We start from the raw sequence: 19,287 nt of genomic DNA on the forward strand, positions 1-19,287 counted from the left end.
TCGGTTGCGTAGTCCGTAGTTCACAGCGATTATGAATCGTTTCCTAAGAAATCTATTGGGCTAAGTTCTTTTTGGTAGGAAATTATGGTTGCTGATGTTAGCAATGGATTGAGTCTTTCTGTTTGGTATGATTATATCTGTGGACAAGGATCAATAAATAGAATGATTTCGATAAATAATTTTATTCGGCCAAGATACGATATTCGCAAATAGGGGGATACGTGCATCCCCCACAGAGGGATGCAAGTATTATCCAATGTGAAATCCATGCCTTAATTGGTTCAACCATTTTTACTAAACATGGATTTATCCAACATTTTAAACTTGCATGTACTAGACTAGAATTTCCACAAGAATAAAATAAAGTTTCACATGAACGACCATATCATGTAATAAGAAAAAGGTGTCAACTTCATTTAAACAGAAGACCTGTTTAATACTGAACTACTTGACTATTGGAACTCATGCATATGGCTTTTTAACTATTATATCTTATTACAGAGGCCTAAACTTGGTCATTCTAAACTTTTGAGCTCCTTTCGTCTCTTAAATGTTTGAATATCGTCGTCTTGAGAGTCTTGGTGTGATCATTCTTCTATATCTTAGATTCAAAATGTTTTCATTTCTTATTTAATTGATGTAGCTTTGCTCATTTAACAAGAATTTAATTAGATTTGGTCCTCAAATTTCTCTGAATTGCTAATGGATTTATTTTCTTTGGAAATTTTAGAAATTCGGGTTGTGGGAGGAAGAAGTTGGTTCCTTACCATTTTTAGGTATATAATTATGTGCCCTTATTGCATATTCAAAGCCTATTTAGTTATATGGATTTTTTATTTATCTTTTCTAAAGCTTTCATGCTTGGATTTTAAATATGTGATTCGTTTGTGAGAACATGAAAAAAATAATCATGGGGGCATTCTTATTTTTGGATTTTCTTCTCTGCATTTTTTCTTCTGTCCTTTGTATGTTTGCAGTTAGATCAATGGGTTCAAACCCTTGAACTGAAATTTGTTAGACAGCCTTGAAAGTGTTTGGCTTTTTGGTGCTCTTTAATGTGCACTTTCTTTTGTTTATCTAGATTAGTGTTTTTCCGACCCTTTTAATCGTTGCAATTCATAAAGTCCTTATTGATCCTGCAATTGTTGTTTATAATTTATCTTTGTTGGGTAGAGGGCATGTGCTGTAGGTTTTGGTATTTAGGGAATATACTGAGCTTCATTACTATTTTAATGTTTCTTGTTTGTCCTACAATGAAATGAACATTAGAATAACCAATATAACAATGAAATCGGTCACAAATTCTAAGCATAATGCATCAAAAGTGCACTGAAACATAATTCTAAATAAAATGTAGTTAAACAAGAACTGGGTAAATAAACATACTCTGAGATGACCGATTCCAGAACGCATTTTAACAGCTTTATCCATATGGTAATTGAGAACATTATCAAGTATAAATGACTGGTCGTCAGCTGACAGTGGATCCCCATCATTGTACATGGATAGAATAATTTAAAAACCCATAGTGGGTTAGAGCATTGCCAAGCACCAAGCAAAGATGTCTCAATAAGATTCATTAGTTAGTTTTCATGACACAATTTCAATTTATTTGCTTTGTTTGGAAATTTGTGCGTTTATCTTAAGCACTTAATTGATTTAGCTTGCAGTTTAACTATTGAGGATTTTTAATGCATTTTGGTTTTACCTGGATTCTATTTCTATGATGGGCATGTGTGTGTGTGCACGGTTGTGTAAATAAATAATTTTGGGTTTTGCTTCTCTGATTAGAGCTCTAAACCTTCTCAGGGCTTTCGCTTCCAGAAGTTACGTAGCTATCCAGAGGGTTACATAGTGGAAATTGGATGTCATAGATCACGGAGAGCAGGGTGATAGGTATATTTCGTCACCTTTATCATTTTAGAGCTTAGATTGCTGATAGATTAATTCAAATCATGTGGTTTATTTTGTCATCACGAGTTACCATCATTTATTTTCTCATTGTATCTAGACATTATTTCAGTTGAAGTGACACCCTTAACATTTATACTCTAGAGTTGCGTATCTAGCCTTAATGTGTTTTTTGGATTGGAAAATTTTAGATGGGGACTGGAAAATGCATCTGAGGCGTTTGACAAACTTTGAACTCCTTGGATTGGTCTTTGTTTTTTTTTTTTTTTCTTTTTTTTTTTTTTTGGGGTGGGTGGGGGGTGGGGGGGGGGGTTGGTATCTAATAGGCCAAGGTTGCCAAATCTTGGTTGTTTTTTTGCAAGACATGTCACATTTGAAGTTTTAAATTCTTGAGTTTATACAAATTTGACTTCTCTTTAATGAATGCTTGCTATTTTGGCTTTTATTTTTAGAATTGAATGAAATTATTCCAATTTTGGTGTATTTTTAAATGGGATTTAGGCTTTTTGGTATACGTTTGACCTATGTGAGTGATGCTTTACCTAAAGCTTGATTAGCCGATCAGGCCTCTTTAAGCTCCTTACTCTGCCTAAATTTTGATTAAATGGGATTTAGGATTTATTTATATATTTTTTAAAACGGATTTGGCATTTCAAGCTCCTTGTTTTGATTGGTTGATAACATCTGTTGATGTAATGCTCTGCCTAAAGTGTCTTTGTCATTTAACATGTAAGGTTTACCCTTGTTGCTTCTCGCTTCATCTCTTCGTTCACGGTGCTATGATCTGCCTTCCCCCTCCCTTTCGTCATGAAATGTTTAAATGTAGTGATTTTATGGGTGGGGATGAGTGCTAGAGATTTTTGGTATTAGCACGTGTTTATATTCATTGGAAGATCTCAATTAGTTTTTTTTTGGATTATCTATCGCCTCAGATGGAAAAGTGGAATACAAAAAGGGTCATAATGAGAAATCAGACCTTCCCGTTATTAGCTGCCTAGATGGGAAGTGCCAAGTTCTTTGGTCAAATGTAGGGGACGAAGTGAAAATTAATGTTCTGAGACTTATCCTTCATTTTGTTAAAATTCTGACGCTCCATGGATCTTACTCTTTGATGTATTCGGTAATAGACTGAAACTTAGCAAAATAGAGAAAACTAGAAAACACACAAGACTTATACTGGTTCGGCATAACTTTTGCCTACGTCCAATTGTGATTTCCCTGGGTAGAGAAATCACAGCTTCTTCAATTTATAATAAAGTATACAGTACTTTTGCAAACCCTAGAACTAATCTCTCTCTCTTCTCTAGGCTGTCACAGATTTTCCCACATTGCCTTAACCCTTGCCGCACCCTATTTATATGCATACGGTGCAGTTTACATGTCCTTTACAGATTATAAGTCCCATTCTAAGTGGAATAGGAAATTAGACTTCCTTTCCAATTCCAAATAGACTGATAGGATTTCTAATCTAAATTGAATAAGGAAACTAAGATTCTTTCCTAACCCTTTTAGGGAAGAATTGGTGCACCTTTATTTCCTAAAACAATCCTAAACAAAAGAGGACACTAATTAACGAGCCAAAAACCTAACATGTTTTGTGCACTGTCACAGATTGAGTCCATTGCACCATCACAGTTTGAGTTACTATTAATGTGTCTGTTTGTTTGCGCTTTGAATTCTTACTCTGAATCTCACTAATTTTTTGCAGTTTAGATCGGACTCTCATCACATCATCATAATTTGCTCATGCTGCTGCCGTTAATCTAGGGGTTCTGAGCCATTGCGTCAAAGCTTTGGTATGTCCTGAACTTCGATGCGTTGTTTCCCCATGCTTTCTGTTTTAGACAGCGCGATTTTATGATTTTTAATTGATTGTTTGGTTTTTTCGGCCTATATTATTCATTTGCTCTATGCTTTGTTTCTCATTCTTGGTTGTCTCTATGACCTCTGATTGTCCAGAGGTCTGATAGTTTCTTTCTTTTCTTTTTTTTTTTTTTTTTTTAAATTTTGTCTATGCAATTTTGTTATTGTTCGAAGGTCTCTTGCTGTCTCTGTGATTCTGGTTTAACCCAGTGTTCTTAATTCTTTATCGAATGTTGTTAGGCATTTTATATGTTTTTTGTTGGTTGCTTCATTTCTTTGTTGCGTTCTCAATTTTCCAAATTGTTGTTCAGAGGTCAATTGCTTTGGTTGGTTTGTGTTTTCGTTAGGTTTTTCTGGTAGTGAACTGTCTCATCCTCCCCGAAGTGCTTTAATAAGTGTTGTTGACAGCTGCGCTCTCTCAACGAACCATAAATATTTTCAGAAAAATGGTAGTGAACTTCCACAAATCATTTGAGTGTAATGAACATGGTTTCATAAATAGATTACCTGTGACATCCCGTCCCGGGATTATTAAAACGTACGTGTGAAATTACAATTTTACCCCTAGTGTGTTTTTCGTCAAGTTGTGGGGTTGTTTTGTGTGTTGTGGCATGTGTTGGGCCACACACACACACCTGCACACTCTCTGTCTTTCCCTTTCCCTCTGTCTCTCTCTCCTTCTGTCTTCTCCCTCTTCCCCGAGTCCTCTATCCTTCTTCTTCTTCCTTCGACGTACGGACGAACATCAAAACCACCCAAATCCTCACAGATCGAAGGAACCAACTACACCATTCGACTCGTGAGGTCGAGGCAAGCTCAGCCATACCCTTTTCAGGTGAGAAACACATCGTTTTCACGTCGTTTCGACGATGGCCGATTTGAGTACTGTTCATGCAATAATTATGCTTTGAGTTTTAGGGATTTCTGAGCTTGTGGTTGTGTTTGTGAGGTTCCCAGGAGCTTGGGAGTGGCTCGTTGGTTGAATTTGGACGTCAGGATCCTTGGTTGTGGAGTTGGCCGGTTTTGGGAAGCTTGCTCAAGTATAATCTAGTGAGTTTTAGACCTTAAAATGTGTATGGTTGTGTTCTACTAGTTTAGGGCTTTAATTTGGTGCAAGAAACGTGGAAAAAGGTGGAAAAACGAGAGAGTTATAGCGATTTGCAGGTTTTCCGGCGACGGTGCCGGCGACGGCGACGGCGCCGGCGTCGGGGACTGGCCGGAGAAGAAGCAGGAATATTCCGTTAAGTTTAACGGAATATTCCTGACGGCAGGGGTTAAGTCTAACGGAATATTCCGTTAGTTGACGGAATATTCCTGACGGCGTCAACTGACGCCGTCAGTGTGCAGTGCACGTGGCCGCGCGTGGGGGCGCGTAGGGCCGTGCCTTGGCCGGCGCGTGGGGGCGCGTGCGTGGTCCAAAAATTTTTCTAAAAATATGGGCGTGATCCTGAGGTTGTGTAGATCATGTTGGTATATTCATTTGTCCATTTTGAGCAATGTATGAGAAGTTATTGCGAGAAGTTAGTTATGTGCTTTAAAGTTAACGTTTTTATAGTTGTTTCGCATTTAGGTGACACGTACCCCGAGGACGAGCGTGCACACGCGAGGCAGGGGGGCTACGACCCTTCTACATACCAGTGAGTGGGCTTTTGTTTTCCGTATATACCTATATACAATTGTTTTCCCAGAAATTGAGTAAAAAGGGTTATTTGTCTTATGCCATGCATGTTATTATTATCGTTTATGCATCATTGCATGCATTAGTAGTGGCATACATATACATATGCATATTGGGTGCTGTGGATGCATAGGTAAGTGCCAGGTAAGCGTTCTTTAACGATTGCATTAAATAGTGGTTAGAGATGCTTAGAGAGCTCATAACCTGCACCCCCGGTGTTAGTGCTCCCGCCCAGAGTAGGGCACAGTCCTTCACGTGTTGTTCACCTCCCGCACCATACGCTCAGCTTGGATCCAAGCTAGGTGCATAGGCCTGTCGTACAGACCACAGTAGGTGGTTCCGACTCGTAGGTGACCCGCGATTATTCGCACAGCCTTCACGTGATCGTAGCACTAGAGCGTATATATATGTTACACCCAGGCCTGTCGTACAGACCACTTTAGGTGGTTCCGACTCGTGGGCAGGTTCAGTGATTGAGTTGAGATTTGAGCTCTATATGCCGCCGTACAGGTCACGTTAGGTGACTCCGGCTGCCAGATGTTATGTTATTGATGTGATTTATACCTGAGCACTTGCATTTCATTATGAGGCTTAGACATGGCATATCTTGAGCAGGATTGTTATACCCTTGAGCATGTTTGGTATATCTATACATACGTTTATATGTTTATTTTCTGGGAAGTATACAGGTTTTACGGCGAGGGGTTAGATAGTATTTTGCTAAATGGTTTTCAAAGAGCTTTGTTTTTGCCCACTCACGCTTTTGTTTTGCGCCCCTCCAGGTTCTAGTTGCCTAGCCGTTGCGGTGGTTTCCCTTGAGAGCTTTTCGGCGTTCTGACAGACACTCCACATTGTAGGGTCGCCTTCGGGCGTACCACTGTTATCGTTTTTGTTTGGACTGCTTTAGACCTGCTCTGATTTTGTATATCACTTACTAGCACTTATATTATTACCTTGTATGCTAGTTTTGAATCATTCGTACTTTTATATTACTACTTTACTAGCTTCCGCACGTGCACATGGCTACGTCACCTTTGAGTGACGGCCAGCACACTCCGATCTCGGTCGGGGTGTGTCATTACCCGAATCATGGTAATATTCTTTTGCACCTATTTTATATTTAATGGTTATATTAAGTTGTTGAGTCCTTTTTTATTTTCTTGCGATTACGACAAATTAGGGTGGTCTCCCCAATCATTACGTTTTTACAACTGTTTGACCCTTAGGGGTATATTAGTAACATTATTATAAATGTTCCTGCTATAATATGTTGGGGTAGTCTACAGCTATACTGTCTTCCCCACCTTTAAAGAAGAAGCTAAAGAGTTTCCAGAATAACCATAATGATAATACATAAATAGTCCTTCATGTATGCGAAGGATGTCCCTGTGGTGTGCATCCCAGGCCTTGCTTGTCCTGCTAGCTTCAGATGCATTATGCTAATAAATTTGAGGATGTCGTTATTATCTTAAGAATAATTTCAAATGCTATTATCGTAGGAAAGATTTCACACATTTATGGATTCATTTCATAAGCCTATAAAAAGATGTTTTGACAATCATTTGGAGAATTCCTCTTTGGTTCTCACTTTCTGCTTAAGAGCTATAGTTCTAAACAGGGCGATCGTGAGATATACTTTTAAATTCGTTCCAATTAAGTTGTAGCCTCGATCAATATATTTTGTAGACTTGGCATTCGTGTCGTGTTTTTCGTTTTCGTGTCATACTCGATATCTTAACGAGTCGTGTCGTGTAACAACAGGTAAAATGACCCGACCCGAAATCGACCCGATAATATTAACAGATAATATGACCCGAATTTTCGCTTACCTAAAGTCTTTAATAGTTTTTTAATTAATGTAGAAGTGTAAAAAAAATATATATAAACGTTCGTAATGACAAACTTTACAACTTTTATGGAGAACTTAACTTCGAAATTTACCACTATAATCATATAAATCATAGACCAAAATTTAATCGTTGATTGTTGTTTACATTTACGCTTCAATATTCTCATCAAATTTTATTTTTTCAGATTTTTATTTTTGAAAACAAGATCTATTAGAGGATGCAGGAAGATGAATGATTTTGATCGTTGATATTATATTTAGAGTTTTACGATTAGTGAAAATATTACTTGATGTTTATAAAGTTTTTACAAACTATATAACATCGACTCATATTTTAGTTAACCGTAAATATTGAAACGTGATATCAAAGATCTGAACCGTTCATCTTCTTACATCTACCAGATGATCGTATTTTCAAAAAAGAAAATTTTAAAAATGAAATTTAGTAAGAAGAATAAAGCGTAAATGACAATCGACAGTTAAATATAAATTTAAGGTTTATGGATTATAGTGTTGGATTTCAAAGGTGATTGTATATATATATTTTTTTTTTTTTTACATTTTTTACACTTTTACAATAATTATTATTAATTTTAGGGTAAATTACACTTTCATACCTCAAGTTTGGTGTCTATTTCAATTCCTTACAACATCTTTAAAACATTTCACTTTCATACCTTAAGTACTATTTTATTTCAAAATAATACCTCCGTTACATTTTCCATCCATTGATCTGTTAAATGCTGACGTGACTGCCACATAAGTGTCACGTGGCTGCCAAATGTTTGCCACGTGGCAAATAAAATATGTTTTAAATTTTTTTTAAAAAACCTCAGTTTTCTCAAAAAAGGAAAAAAAAATTGAAACCAATGCCTTCCCCCGCCCCACCGCCCCCCCAGCGACCGTAACCCAGAACCCAAAAACCTGCAAGAAGAAGAAGAAGAGGGAGAAAAATTCCACCCAAGATTAGGTGGATCTACCACAAAACCAGTCCAAAATCATCTCAAACTCAAAGCATTTTCAAAACCTACCCATATTGAAAATCATGAGATCCTGACTCGAGGGGGGCGGGGAAGGTCGCGCGAGGGTGGGGAAGGGGGGGAGGTCGTGCGGCGCCGGGGGGGGGGGGGGGCACGAACTGGGTTTGGGGTTTTTTTTCCTTCTTCTTCCTGCTACTGCTGCTGCAGGTTTTTTTTTTTTTTCCCTTCTTTCTCCCTCTTCTTCTTCTTCTTCTTGCTGCTGCAGCAGCATGTTTTTTGGGTTTTGGGTTAGGAATAGGGATGTGGGTTGCTGGGGGGGGGGGGGATAGTGGGTTTCATTTTTTATTTTTTATTTTTTTGAGAAAATTCAGGTTTTTTAAAAAAAAATTAAAAAATTATTTTATTTGCCACGTGACAAACATTTGGCAACCACGTGACATATATGTGGCAACCACGTCAGCATTTAACAGATCAATGGATGGAAAATGTAACGGATATCAAATAAAATAGTACTTAAGGTATGAAAGTGAAATGTTTTGAAGATGTTGTAAGGAATTGAAATAAACCCCAAACCTGAGGTATGAAAGTGTAATTTACCCTTAATTTTATTAATTTTGCCCTCAAATAAAAAACATTATTCATGAGGGTTTGGAGGATTTTAAAAATCTGAACAATAATGTAAGTGTAACTATTATCTACTCGTGGAGGAATAATGATGAATCACGAGTGTTTATATATTCTTTCACATTTTTCATACTTGTATGTATGTCTTCTTAGTTCTTGCCTATACAAATATTATACTAGTTTATTTTAATTTTGGACAACAACATGTTGAGTAAAATTTATCTTAGTAATGATAATAAGGAACTCTCATAATAACAATAAATAATGACTAAAACTTTTTTTTTTTTTTAACTTATATAGAATAATAATACAAAATTATATATTTATAGAATGTATTGTATATATTAATATGGCTATTGTATTTTATAATAAATCTTTTAGTAATTAAACTTTAAAATTATCAAAATAATTTTTTTCTTAATGGGTTGAAACAGGTTACCCACGTGTATACCCGTTACGAACCCATTATCAACGAGTTCTTAACGGGTCACCCGATAATGACCCAATAAGTTATCGTGTCGACCTGAAACCCGTTATTTTCGTGTCGTTTTCGTATCATGTCACCGTGTCGTGTCAGAAATTGCCAGGTCTAATATTTTGTGTGTCTTTTGGTTGTACTCATCCTGATTTTATGTCTTTTAGTCATGGTAATTCATATTTACACGTGTTTATTAGTTTGGAATTAAACATGTGCACACCTTTAGAGCCTCATATTAATTGTTAAAGTATGCCTTACAAAGTTTGGGAACCATCATTTCCATTTGTGCTTCTAATTTATAGAACTAGGGGCTAAAAACAGTATATTTTGTTATTGCATTATTCGTTTACTCAAACTTTCAAATTTACGCTTTTCATTATGCACAATATGTTGATGTGAAGTGAATTAAATCTAAATAATTTGTGCCTTTCTGTCTATTTTATTCATGCATGCCTTGCATTACTGTGGTTCTAGTGCATTTTCTAGATTGCTCACAATATTGGTATTAGCAATAATGGTTGCCTGTCAACAAATATCCTCATCTTGCATAGGTTCAAAATCGATCTTATAGTGGAAGATAGCACGAATCAACACAATTTCCTCATGATATGAATGCATGCCAAAAAAAACTCGCCACACTCTGGTGATAGAGGACGGATATGAGGATCCTTTTGTGGTGCCGCCAACTCTGGAAATTTTGATCGGCGAGAAAAAAATTTCAGCTCTCTTTTGGAAATCAAAACAATGACTTTGGGAAGATGGACTTCATTGTTCATAGACTACTCCAAGACCAACCACTCTCAAGCCCAACGATTGCCTTAGTCAAACCACAAACACCTGCTACCACTGCAGGAAAACAAATTATGACTGAAGCAACCCCCACCCCATTGATGTCTTCCCAACAACTAGATCAACAACCCCAATCAGCTGCACCCACCAAGACTTCAAAGAGAGCTTTGTTTCCTAATCAAGCAAACAAATTTGACAGGTAAAGTTTTCCTCTGGATTAATGTTCTCATGTGCAAATCTTAAGAAACATGCTTCTCTTGGGTATATGGATATGTTTTGCTGCTCATGAAAAACCTTCGCACCAATATTTCGCACTCTTTTCCCTGGCTATCGCATTTCTCTCCAACCTTATAAATTTGTGCCTTGATTCACAACAAAAAACCTTGCGACGACCAAACAGAGACAACCAATTCTGCCAGAATTGCTAGAGAATTCCATAATCTAGTTGTCCCCAAAATTGAACCAACCGACAAAGTGTTCATAGCCACACTCAGAACAAAAGCTCAAACCAAAGATAGGTAAATTACAATTTGTTTTTCGTGCACATGCCTACATAACATCCATCATATTAGCGTTTGTTAAACTATGATTTATGTTTTTTGCTATAGTGTGGAAGATGTTCGCTCTCAGAAAAAGTGAACACCACAACGACTGCTGCAGGGCGTTCTGCATGTTTTTGGCTTTCAACATTTTTTCTTGAAAACTTAGCTGCTTGAACAAGAACGAAACACTTTTTATGTTTTTTGTTAACTACTGAAACAGGTGCTTGGCCTGCAGGACATATGTTACTGCAAGGGCAAAATGTGTGAACTGCATGTTACTTCTGTTTCTTATGGAAACAGGCGTCCTGCATGTTTTTTGCTTTGAACATTTGTGCTCAAAAACATAAATGCTAGAACAAGAACGGAACACTTTTTATGTTTTTTTGTTAACTGCTAAAACAGGTGCCTAGCCTATAGGACATATATTTTGCCACCTTGACTGTAGAGGCAAGATTTGTGTCAACTGCATGTTGCTTCTGTTTATTAGGGAAACATAACATTTTTTGCGACCACATATTTTGTAATCAGGAACCTTCATTTTCATCCTATTAATTGTACAATGTCTTTTCCTATCAGCTAAGTTGAATGTATATAAAAACAAAGCTGCTTATCTTACCGACCTCATTCACTCATCTATCTCTTTGTTCATTCATGATTGTGTTGAATTTATTCAGATAATATGTGTCTTATTCATGCAATTCAGAATGATGCATTCAAGTCCCGCAACAAAACGCGAGCATATTTTCTAGTTTTCTTCTAAATCCCGTGTTTGCATGATCATTTTCTTCTTCTTTGTGTTGTGTGGCTCAGGTTTTTTCAGGGTCCTTTACAATTTTTAATTGATTGTCTCTACATTATCTACTATGGCCTACAAACAATTGAAACAAGGGGTGTGATATCTACACACCCTATTTTACTTCTCAGATTTTTAATTTCCGGCCGTCGGATTGGATGAATCGAAGAAGATCAACGGACATAAATTATCAAGGGGTGTGTGAGAAGTAAAATGGGGTATGTGGATAGCACACCCCTTGAAACAGTCATCCTCGCAAAATAATATGATCGGTGTTGCAAGGGAATGTAGCTCGGTTATTTACAAGCAGTTATTTTTCTGTTAAAGAATGAATCTTATATTAATGAAATAAGAGATTTTGTATGTGCTTATAATAAGTGGTTGAGGTACTTTTCATATTGTCAATTAATTGGTTTTATGGTGGAACTTCAACTATCTTCATGGCATCGGAACGGTTGTCTCATGTATGAGGCATAACGGCATCATGTGCTCCACATCCTTCGAGTTATGTTATCCACATATTAGCCTTAAAATTCATCACACATGAAGAGACATATTAAGAATAAATCTCATATTGATGAAAAGAGAGATTATTATAATGAAATCTCAACTTTCTTTCATTTCCAACAATATGACCACACGAAAAGAGAGAGAAAAAGGATAACTTAGGAGAAAAGAAATCAAATAAAAAGACAACAATATGACCACACTATGACCACACGAAAAGAGAGAGAAAAATGATAACTTAGGAGAAAAGAAATCAAATAAAAAGACAACAATATGACCACACGAAAAGAGAAAAAAAAAGAGGAATCTTTCTTTGTGGGCAGAAAGATGTAGACTAGTATTGTCCAAATCAAGAACTTAAACACTAGTCTTTTTATTTGAATCACGGCATTCTAGAAAATTAGATTTAGGCCAATAAATAGTTCATATTTCAGTATAAGATCGATAGACATTTTATTTTCTAACCTTGAGAGACTGAGGAGCTACTATCTTCTACTCCCTTAACGTTCTGATACTTGTACAACTTGGCACATAACAGAAAATAACCGAAGTTGAGCACACCTATCACAACCACCACCCAGTACACATTGTCTATCCTGCCTTCGTTTATATCATCCGGCAGCCATTCCGTAACCCTCCGAACAAGATCAACCAGCGCCGTGCTCAAGTAAAAAGCAATGGCTATTATCATCGCGACCATTGCAGTTGCCGTGGTATGAAGTGACGCTGGAAATTCTTGATAGCAAAACTGAAGTTCCCCCGGGAAATGAAATGCTTCACCGATGCCCACCAAAACCAACTGTGGGAATAACCACATGACGAACATTGGCACCTTGGAACCGTGAGCTGTTTTGAGACGCTTTGACTCGACTAATGCGGAAACAGCCATGCCTGTGATATTTAGGACATGACCAATTCCTAGTCTTTGGAGGGGAGTCGGAGATTTATGGGTCAGTTTCTGCCAGACGGGATATAGGATACGATCAATTATTGGGAGAGCGATGCAAGTGGCGATTGTAACCACGACTAGGACAGATCCAACCGGGACTTTGAAATGTGATCCAATGCGACGGTCCATCTTTAGAGCTTGCAGGACCGTTAAGCTCATTTGAATCGCTATTGGAGTACTTATAAATATGCTGGATGACCACAAGGGGAAAATTCTAATGATAGTTTTGAGATCTTCTACTTGCTGGAGTGTGCACAACCTCCATGGCCTTGCAATTGAGCCGTCGGGCTTCAAGTCCCCTTCTGTTTCCAGGGCTGCGCTGTTCAGGAATCTGCAACAAGAGAGCAAAAGGAAAATTTCTTATCATCGTTATATAATGGCACACTGTTTCCTACAGAAATAGTACTGTGTATCCTTGCGTACTTAACAACATGATGATTACAGATAGAAAACCTGTGAGCTTAACATTCCATTTCCGGATACTAGCAATAAAGAAGACACAAGATAAAATCAATGTGAGGATGCAGAACATGCGGAAATTCTGGTACCTGAAACTCTTTTTAGGTGCTGCGGGAGTTGTCTTTGCCTCTCCTTCGTTGTGGTAGTGGTAATCCTCCCTTCGGGGTGGGAGCTTAACATTCCATTTCCGGATACTAGCAACAACAACACGAGCTATATTCACGAATGGGCTACCTTGTGGCTTATCACGATGATAGAAATGGATTCCAGATGAGAATATGACCAGACCAATCAAATTAACAAGAGCAGATAGGCCGAATCCCAACCCCCAACTGACACAGTCCTCAATATACACAACGGCAGTAGAACTTACAACAAGCGCGGTATACATGGCAAAGAAAAACCAGTTAAAGAAAATCCCTTGATTTTTAGGCTTGTCAAATTGGTTTGCTCCCATTGTTGCTATGGTAAAGCGAGTGCCTCCCAGTCCAATTGATCCCAGCGTTATACTAGCATATAGGACTGCAAACTGAACTTTTGATGGTGTTTCGCACAAGCTAGATCCATTCTCGCATGAAGGGGGCCTCAAGGAATCAAGAGTTGCAGTCAAAGTGAATAGGACCAATCCCTGCGAAGAATAAATGTAATGAATTTAAAAATGAGACTAGACGTGTTGAAAATTTTCAGAGAACAAGTTGGTTCAACAGGAAAATTGAAAAATGCGACGATATGTATTGCCCGCAAGTACCAGAGGTACAGCTCAAATACGAGAAGAAAGTATGGAAACCTTCCTACCGTCTCTAGCACCAACTATTTAAGGATTCAGATGCTTCGTTGTAGGCTAATACCGCCCCATCAAGCGGAGAATTGAAAGTGTATTATCCTATAAAACTCAACATTATGTTGCAAATTGGAAGTGTATTATCCCACATCAACAATTAACAGAACTATCATGGCTAAGTGAGCGTGTGTATTAGAGTAGAGACAGAGCGAGGGTATTACCAGTAAAGAGACACAAGACGAGATCAGGATGACAGGGAAACAGCCAAAGAAGGAGTCTGCAACAATTGCTCCAATGATAGGAAATAAAGTAGTGCAACCATTGACAACATTTGACACCTGAGTAGCATCAATGCTCTTCACGTTAAACTCCTCAATCAGATACACAACTAGATTTGCTTGCCATCCTCCAGCAGCAAGTGTCAAGCACATTAAAGTTCCTGCTCAAAACAAAATAAGATCACATGGTTTGCTAAGAAAGAAGTTTTCTTTTTCACTTCCTTGTAGTCATAAGTGAACAACAGAAGTGCATGAGAGAGAGAGAGAGAGAGAAAAACCTATGATGAATAAAAAGATGATCCAACCACCGCGTTTACCACCAGCATCCACCATTTGTCCTTCACTGTCCACGGAGAGTGATGCATCCATGTTACAACCCAGCTGGTGTGATAGTCCAGTATATGCCACACTAACAGTGGTCCAGCATCCCTTCTGTTATTATCAAAGAACCCAACTAAGCAAGGTTTCCTATCATTAAGCACCAACTTTCAACTTTCCACTAGTTGCAGCACTGAGATAAATCCAGCCACAATCATTGAGATGCCGCAACTTTCGACTAATTAAGTTTTTGAGCACCAAATCAGCCTTCAAGAAGACCTATTTGAAGGAAACCTCAAGCAAGGGTTTTAACTCAAGTAAGCAAGTTCATGTTACTAGGAGCAGTTATGTGAATCTCTATCACACCGTAATTTTAGCACTCATTTCCAACCTCCTGCACTCCTATGTGAGTAGAAAGAACGTAAAATATACAGTTTAGAGTGCAGATGGTTAAAAAATGAGCTTGAAAATCGTAACCCTATGACAATGACATCCAACAATTAAGAATTGGCTTATTATTGTTGGCTAACATACTTGCCATAGTAGGTATACCAATAATGCTGGAAATGATAAAGTAGTCACAAGATAACAAATTAAGCTGCAAGGACTGATGCGAAATGAGTTTTGGTATTAATTAATAGCAAAGAGAAGATTCTTTCATCAAAGAAAAATATCTAAAAGCATATCTAGTAAGAAACTCACTGCTCCACTCTAACTCTGTAAGAGCAAAAGGTGAGTTAAAAAAACTGCTAAATAATTCATGGATATAAGCCATGAGGGATCAACTACTCTCTGAGGGAGGGAAAATTGTGGGTGTGACGGTCACACTGTCACGTGGGGAGATTAATCCACAAGTTATGGTATAGGTAGACAACGGGGGACCGAGGGTTGACATTTCTTGTCCTAGGGTATGAGATTAGTAAATAGATACACATGCTATAACATGAATAGATTAGAAACACGCTCAAAACATTTCTCCTTCTTGAGGATTCACTTACTCATGGATTGCAGATTGTGTGATAAAATATCTATGGTAATCAACATGATACAGAATTTTCCTTCTGGTGAACAACAAACCAGAAGAGAACTGATCAGCAGTAGAACAAATGTCACAACCATAAATTGATCCATCAAACAAAAGGTCGATAACTTGCGAACAAAAATCCCAAATTACCCTCACAAGGAATAAATAAAGGCATTTATTGAATCGTAGTTAGGTCTGCCAATACAATCGTGCTATACATGATCCGTTGGTACAGCAAAAAAACCAAAAAAAAAAATAATGATACAAACAAGATAAATAGAATACAATTTCAACCGCCAAAAGGAAAGAACAAAGAGGAACTGACCTCAAAAATAATATAGAGGTCTATTAAAATTGACGCGCAATCATTGTCGAATAATCAGCAAACACACCTAAGTAATGATGTAGATGTAATAGGACGATCATGGTTACTTGATCAGCAGCCTACTAAATCTTTGAACACAAAGCTCGCTGATGATTGCAATATTTTGATCACAATAACCTTTTTGATCAAAGAGCACTGGAAGTGCAAGTCTTTCTACTTTGTCGATATAGAAATCGAGTAATGCTGCTTTTCATATTAAGCATACTCTGGATTGAGTGCAATAGCCTCTCTGTAAATCATATCTTTCATTTGCTCTTCTCCCAAGGGCTGTTGCTCGAAATCAAAGGAGAACGGCTCAGTGCAGATTGGTTCATCAGCTACGTCATGTAGTCTTTCCAGGTAAGGATGAGCTAATGCTTGTTCAACTGCAGAAGCACAAGTTGCACAATTAAAACTCACAATCAGGACCTCAATGTGGAAGACATTCTATACATATTTTTGTCGGAAGCACCAAAAGATTGACATGGGAATAGAAATTACCAGTTATCCTTTTAGTAGGATCAAACGTCAACATTTTGTCAACGAGATCAATGGCCATTGGATTAACATGTGGGAAAAGCCTCTCCAATGGTTGACGGGGATGCGGGGCGAGCTGCCTTATATATCTTCTAGCATCCTCATTCCGAACGGACCCCAGATCAGACTCAGTTGGTGTCCCAAGAAGCTATAACAGAAAATACAAAGTATGTATTAGTATTCATTTAGCAGATATTGCTTTCCAAAAATCGCTAAATAATTTAGTCATGTACGAACATGGATGAAAGTGGAAAGTAGAACACAACTAACTACTACAGATACGTAGGGATTCCAATGAAGTATTCAGTAGTGTAACATCATGGGTTTAATTGCTATGTACTTTATGTATGCACAGTAGCCGCTCTAGTTTGGGCACAGCACTTCATTATTACAAATGTAGAATAAGTACTTTACAGGACAGTCACATTTCATTTCTTCTAAACCGGTGATTCTTAAATAACACAATCAAAGTCGGGTCATGTCGAATTCAACTTTTATTTATACTTGTCAGTAATTCATCTTACCTCTGTCAATAGGCGCATCTGATGCACATGATCTTTGCCCGGAAACAAAGGTTTCCTATTCATAAGCTCCATAAAGATGCAACCCACAGACCACACATCAATAGCGGCAGTGTAGTCTGAAGAGTTCAACAGAAGCTCAGGTGCCCTGTACCATCTCGTCACAACATACTCTGTCAATAACTCATTCTCTGCAGTCGGACGAGCGAGGCCAAAATCACATATCTTAAGATCGCAATTAGCATTCAACAAGAGGTTGCTAGGCTTCAAGTCTCTGTGAATAACATTCGCCGAGTGTATATATTTCAGCCCTCGAAGAATCTGATACATGAAGTACTGCAAGGCATTCCAACATACACCAATTAGTCCTCAAATAATACAACCATTTATTTCACTCACTACCAATGGAACTTGGTTGACGAAATTAAAATGTAAACACTTGCAAGTACCTGACAATGCTCCTCCGATAAACCCTGATTCGAGCGAATAATTTGATGCAGGTCGGTATCCATGAGTTCCGTGGCAATGTACACATCCGAAAATTCTCTCCTTAGAGGTGGAGGAATCACATCCCGGATAGCTATTACCTGTTTGACAATCGTAAAGTTTCCACTTTTAGCAAGTAATTCATGCAAAATCCTCCAATCTTTTGACAACCTTCTAATTCAAGCTGTTCAGCTAATTAATAATACAGTAATTTTCTCCTTTTAGAATCTCTAACCAATAAATGTAAAACTAGAAATAGTAAAAATCTAAAGAAGTCAACTTTCTCATTAATTCAAGAAATTAGAGCTGAATCGTATCAATTAGCATTAATTAAAAGCAAATTAATCTCACATTTTCGTGATCCAAATGGCGAAGCAGCTTAATCTCGCGGAGCGTGCGCTTGGCGTCCATGTGATTGTCGAAAGCGTTGGCGATTTTCTTGATCGCCACCATCTCCTTCGTCTCCGAATTCAAAACCGAGCTGCAAAAAACACTCCGATCAACAAAAACCTAAATCGCAAGAAGAAGAAATCGATTCCGGGGGAAAAAACGACGTACCACACGATGCCGTAGGCGCCGCGGCCGATCGGCATGATCGGAGGGCGGTATTTGTTGGTGATCTCGAAGAGGTTGCCGAAGATGTTGTACTGGATGTACTGGCCGCCGTGGGACGGCACCGCCGGGAAATCGCCGTTAGGTGGAGTGAGGTCGGCCATTTCGAAATACTGTTCGAGTCCGAGACGCGACTTTCTCTCTCTAGGAGTCTTCAGTTTTCTCTCTCTAGAAATTTGCTACCGATGTTTTGAGTCGGTGGTGGTGGAGGAGTTGACGAAGAAGAGAGGAGAAGCTTTTAAAGCCGAGGGGAGGAAGAAGCGCGCCAGAGAGAATTGTGAGGACGCGTTTCGGGGAAAGGATCGGAGGGCTAGGATTTCGGCCGCCTCTGATGGACGGATGAGATTCGTTCAACGTTTTCACCCGCCATCACTTTGGTTTATTTATTATTTTCTTTTGTGACTGCTTTTTGGAATTTTTTTTGTTTTTTAGAGTATTTTAAGGGGGAGTGATTGCGTGTGGGTGGTGTCAGTTGTTGAAGCACTGCGTCTGTGGATTACTGTGGACCGTTGACTACTATTTGTATTTGCTTTGCATGCTGATGAAAATATGTGCTAATATTTAATATTTCACTTTTTTTTTTTCTTATAACAATATATTTACATTAAAGAGTTGAAAAAATAAATTAATATCAAACTGCCATACGCAAAATTTGAATTTAAAAATTTTCATTTATAAGTAAACAGAAATATCAAGATTATGTAATACTAGGCTAAAGAGAAATATGCTAACCACAACTGATCCAAAAAACAACAATTTAATTGGTTCATAATTTATCTCCAAAAAAAATTGTTCACAAGTAAATCCCAATATTATGTATTATGTACGATGGAGAAAAAAAAAATTGAGAACAATTATTATACATAGAAAACAAGAAATAGGATATCTACTTTCATTTTCCAAGTGAAAGAGATCAACAGATGGCGGTTTTTTTAATCCTAAAT

At 37.8% G+C, this 19,287-nt stretch overlaps 2 protein-coding genes across 2 annotated transcripts; both read right to left on the minus strand.

The window, feature by feature from the left end:
• Window positions 1-11,892: 11,892 nt before the first annotated feature.
• On the minus strand, window positions 11,893-15,857 carry LOC137741594 (protein NRT1/ PTR FAMILY 2.7-like). The gene is made up of 5 exons (XM_068481288.1): window positions 14,760-15,857; window positions 14,425-14,642; window positions 13,512-14,050; window positions 12,480-13,294; window positions 11,893-12,033 (listed from the first exon to the last, which is right to left on the minus strand). Exons 1-5 carry the CDS (start codon window positions 14,848-14,850, stop codon window positions 12,029-12,031), a joined length of 1,668 nt encoding a protein of 555 aa, XP_068337389.1. The 5' UTR covers window positions 14,851-15,857; the 3' UTR covers window positions 11,893-12,028.
• Window positions 15,858-15,982: 125 nt separating this feature from the next.
• Window positions 15,983-18,577, minus strand: LOC137741595 (mitogen-activated protein kinase 3-like). The gene is made up of 6 exons (XM_068481289.1): window positions 18,290-18,577; window positions 18,083-18,212; window positions 17,695-17,832; window positions 17,249-17,581; window positions 16,689-16,872; window positions 15,983-16,573 (listed from the first exon to the last, which is right to left on the minus strand). Exons 1-6 carry the CDS (start codon window positions 18,445-18,447, stop codon window positions 16,404-16,406), a joined length of 1,113 nt encoding a protein of 370 aa, XP_068337390.1. The 5' UTR covers window positions 18,448-18,577; the 3' UTR covers window positions 15,983-16,403.
• Between the last annotated feature and the right edge of the window lie 710 nt (window positions 18,578-19,287).

Source organism: Pyrus communis, chromosome 8, assembly GCF_963583255.1.
Source record: "Pyrus communis chromosome 8, drPyrComm1.1, whole genome shotgun sequence".
Lineage (NCBI taxonomy): Eukaryota > Viridiplantae > Streptophyta > Magnoliopsida > Rosales > Rosaceae > Pyrus > Pyrus communis.

Coding starts and splice junctions, on each gene's coding strand:
- LOC137741594 (XM_068481288.1), bottom strand. CDS start 14,850: ATGGATGCATCACTCTCCGTGGACAGTGAAGGACAAATGGTGGATGCT. Junction 14,643..14,759: donor CATCTTTTTATTCATCATAG/GTTTTTCTCTCT, acceptor TGTTTTGAGCAG/GAACTTTAATGTGCTTGACA. Junction 14,051..14,424: donor CGTCTTGTGTCTCTTTACTG/GTAATACCCTCG, acceptor TATTCTTCGCAG/GGATTGGTCCTATTCACTTT.
- LOC137741595 (XM_068481289.1), bottom strand. CDS start 18,447: ATGGCCGACCTCACTCCACCTAACGGCGATTTCCCGGCGGTGCCGTCC. Junction 17,833..18,082: donor GCCATTTGGATCACGAAAAT/GTGAGATTAATT, acceptor ATTGTCAAACAG/GTAATAGCTATCCGGGATGT. Junction 16,574..16,688: donor TCCTACTAAAAGGATAACTG/GTAATTTCTATT, acceptor GTGCTTCTGCAG/TTGAACAAGCATTAGCTCAT.